This window comes from Stegastes partitus, unplaced genomic scaffold (assembly GCF_000690725.1).
Source record: "Stegastes partitus isolate 25-593 unplaced genomic scaffold, Stegastes_partitus-1.0.2 Scaffold856, whole genome shotgun sequence".
Lineage (NCBI taxonomy): Eukaryota > Metazoa > Chordata > Actinopteri > Pomacentridae > Stegastes > Stegastes partitus.
In genome coordinates, this window is record NW_007578587.1 from 17,125 (window position 1) to 21,222 (window position 4,098).

The window sequence follows — 4,098 nt, forward strand, 5'->3', positions numbered from 1 at the left end:
GTTGTCTCTAAGGCTGGGTGGAGGTTTCTATCCAGCTCTAATTCACAGCAATACAGCAGTGTCTGTTCTACAAACACTGTCATCTTGGGTTCTCATGTGAGGAACAAAAAAAATAAATCTAAAACCATAGAAGAGAATTTTTTTAATTTAATATTGTTCTGTTTCTTTAGGGGGGCTCAGTGGTTTTCCATTAACTTAATGGGCCATGTCACCATTTCACTACACCTCATCTAAACTGAGACCTTATTTCAGTACAAATCAAATCTCACATAAAGCAGTAAGACCAGTGTTGTATCACAGTCACACTATTAGCAACAACTAACACACACAAAGTACAACCATGAAGTTTGTGAGGTATCTATATTAAGCTTCACAAAATGTGGCCACAACTCGACTTTAGCTTATATTAAAAACATGGACAAATCCTCTGGGTCTGAAATAGATGCAGATCATGCATTCAGACTTCATCATCATCCTCATCCTACACAGATCACATACACATGATTTGAATTTTGCTCAGAGACAAACACTTGGACAGGCCATTCAAAACCCTCGCTACACATAGTGTTGCTTCTGATCTGACATTCGAAAAAATACGGAGGAAAAAAATAAGCAAAATATACTCTCTCGTAGGGCTGCAAGGTGGCTCGGTGGTTAGCACCGCTGCCTCGCAGCAAGAACGTCCCGGTGAGGACAGCTAGGATCTTTCTGCGTGGAGTTTGCATGTTCTCCTTGTGCAGCGTGGGTTTTCTCCGGGTTGTCCGACTGCTTCCCACCGTCCAAAAAACATGTTGAGGATAATTGGTGATTCTAAATTGTCCGTAGGTGTGAATGTGAGTGGTGACCTGTCCAGGGTGTCCCCTGCCGTCGCCCTAAGTCAGCTGGGATAGGCTCCAGCCCCCCGTGACCCTAGTGACGATTAAGCAGTGTATAGATAATGGATGGATGGATGTTTTTGAATTGCGGGAGGAAGCCAGGAACCCAGTGAGAACGAGAAGAACATGCAAACTCAATGCAGAAAGATTCCAGGCGTCCTAACCGGGGATCTTCTAGGTGCGAGGTGGCAGTGCTAACCACCAAGCCACCTTGCAGCCCTACAAAGTAAATGCTATTTTTTAATGTAATGCATAATTGTTACACAAATATAAACATGACACTACTATTTTTGTCATACTTCTGTGACGCAATGTGTTAGGAATGCTTTACTACTTACAGCCTCTGTAAGCCAGTGTAGAGCTCCATATCGACATCCCTCAAGGTCTGCAGACCAGTCCAGTTCTCAATGTGTCTGGAAAGAAGGACAGGCAGGACATACAGTATTAGCAGAGCCACAGCTTCCATTTGTTTCCATTATGAATTAATCTCAGCATTACTTTCACCATGTTAATTTCAATAACAGGGCTATAAAATGTCGGGAAAGAGAGAGACTGTTTTTTGTAGAAATTTTTTGTAGTCAAGTGTTTTGTAGCCCAAAGGCTTTAAAAAGCACTTAAAAACACAGGTCCTCTTTTTTTCTTTTTTTTAATTCCAACAAAACCTCTTTCTTGTATATTAACCTTTTGGGCAGCGGATTACATGTCATTTATTTGAGAATCTTGACAATTTATTGATTTTTACTATGTAAAGTTTAAATGTTGACTTGACTTCATAAATTCAAGCGATTACAGATCCACTGGAGCAGCCCTGTGACAGTGTTCCATTCTGCAAAGTTTTTTCCTGTGAAAAGACCAAAGTTTCAACCTGAAGTTTTACCTGATTATTGTCTTTTTGAGCTTTATGGTATCTTACTGTACTTTATTTTACTGCCAGCTAATCCCTAACACAGCGCCATTAAGACACTATTGATCCCGCAACAAAGAAATTTTCATCTTGCATATGCCAGGAAGCTGGAGAGAGCGCATGATCAGCCACACCAGTGCACACCGGGAGCAGATAGGGTAAAGGGCCTTGCTCAGTGGGAGCTTGGTGGTGTTGGGGTTTGAACCCCTGACATTCTGATGAGTAGCCCAAACTCGTGACTACTAAGCAACCACTACCCAAACTGTCAATCCAGTTTAGTATTACTGACTCCTCACATGCAAAGTTCTTAATGATCAATCTCAGTCGTATCCTGTAGACCTTATGGTACCCTATTACCCCAGAAGAGCACTTTGCTGTCAGAGTGCAGGCGTACATGTTTCCAAAAGTAGAATGGGAGGCAGAGTCTGCAGCTATCAAGCTCTTCGTGTGTGAAACCAGTCCTAGTTTAGCTTTGAGGCCAGGCATCCTCTCCCTAACCAGTTAAGGCAGATGGCCACCCTTCTGGAGTCTGGTTCTGTTATAGGTTTCTTCAATTCAATTCAGTTCAATTCAGTTGTATTTGTATCGCAGTTTACAACATGTCAACAAAGAACTTGTTCAAAAAAAATCGTTTGCATTTGTTGGGTTTCTCTCAAAAATATGACATTGGAAGGTTTTGACCTCAGTATGGGAAGTGCCCTGAGATGACTTTTGTAGTAGAATTACCACCTCGCCTCTGGATGCATCCACCAATCAGTCAAGTTCCAGTTTACATTCACATTTATCCCAACTTGACCTTTGAATTTTTGTCAAAAAATAATCACCTCATAATTTTGTCCTATCAGACATATGTAAAAAATTTCGTCATAATTAGTGTAAGGATTTGTGAGATCAAACTGACCTGTTGGGCCTTTGATGTAAATTCCCAATTCTAATCAGTCAGTACTTGTGAATCTAAGTTACTGTTTGTGTAAAATGTGAAGATATCCCCTCCAGGCAGGAAAGTTCTTGAATGGCCTTTGTATAACACAAAATGCCTCTGACTTCAAATGTTTCTGGTGCAGAGACATAAAAATAGACATGCAAACCACACACCAGCAAATATCTTCAAACACCCAATACACTACTACAATATTAATCATCGCATTTACCCACAGGCTACGTTCCAGAGTAAGAGCCACATTTGAAAGCCTGTGACCCTTCAGAGGCCTGAAGGCCAGCTGACTAATACTGGACCTGCTGCCAAAATGTGGTGCACAGTCTTTTTGTTTGCAGAAGTCTGTACACTATCATTTAAGTAAATTAGTAAAGAAAATACTTGATTTATTTAATACAAGCTAAGTACTACACAGCTGGCTTTTACCCAACACATTTTATTCCACGCCAGAAATCAGTTCTTATTCGGGCTCCAGACTGACTGCTCACTGGTTGTGCTGATGTGCCTAGCTTCTTTTGTGAGTGCACCAGCAAATAATGTTGGTGCAACCAACATTATGCGCACCACAATAACAAAGGCAACTGGTGAGCTCCTGTGTTCTGTTGTTATGAAGTGGATGCTGTGACAAACTCTCTTGGAGGTGATCTTCATTTACTCTGACAGTAATAAATAGTAAAGAAAAACCAGCATGTCATAATTCAGTCATAATTTTGAATTAGTTACTCATCATTTACTGACCATGTCATTAATGATCCAACAACTGTAGCGTAATCGGTGTGTGTCTGACCATCATGTGTCCGTCAACAGTCTCTAGCTTGAATGGCTAACCAGTTGATATTTTAAAGGTGAGCTAGAAGCGGTGAGCTAGAAGCGGCCTGTCCTCGGAATGATTCGATTTTGGGTCAATCAGTGCAGAAATAGCTAGAGGTCAAATGTCACTTTTTCAAAATGCCACACACACACACACACACACACAGCAGAACTCAGTAGATAAAAATAATACAAACACATTTTAAATCCAACTTCTAAACATATTTCGACTGGGTTCTCTTTGCACACTCACTTTACATCTTTGAATGTAAAATCACTCACTTGGAGAACAGACAGTGTCAAAAATGGAGCTTTGCTTGGCAATAAATTAAATTCTTCTTGCTTGAAGCAACAAAGGTGCTTTTTTTTTTTTTTGCATAGATTACAGAGAGGAATGAACACACTGCAGCCTTCCTGAAATACAGCTCACTGTAAAATGCAGCTTTGGTTGGAGCTAATCAAATCCATGCTGAGAAAAGGATTTTGTCTTATAAAAAGCAAACGCTTCATGGTGTCAGAAACACTACGACTGGTTTGAAGTGCAGTTTTAAAAAAATGACTCTGCTGAGTTT

At 40.5% G+C, this 4,098-nt stretch overlaps 1 protein-coding gene across 1 annotated transcript in view; it reads right to left on the reverse strand.

Annotated features, from left to right (window-relative positions):
• Positions 1 to 1,213: 1,213 nt before the first annotated feature.
• Positions 1,214 to 4,098, reverse strand: part of LOC103365604 (NT-3 growth factor receptor-like) — a gene marked incomplete at its 3' end in the record, with an annotated part of 35,646 nt that continues 32,761 nt past the window's right edge. The window contains exon 2 of the mRNA XM_008293079.1: positions 1,214 to 1,288. Coding sequence (XP_008291301.1) covers positions 1,214 to 1,288 — 75 coding nt within the window. The remainder of the gene's footprint in view (positions 1,289 to 4,098) is intronic.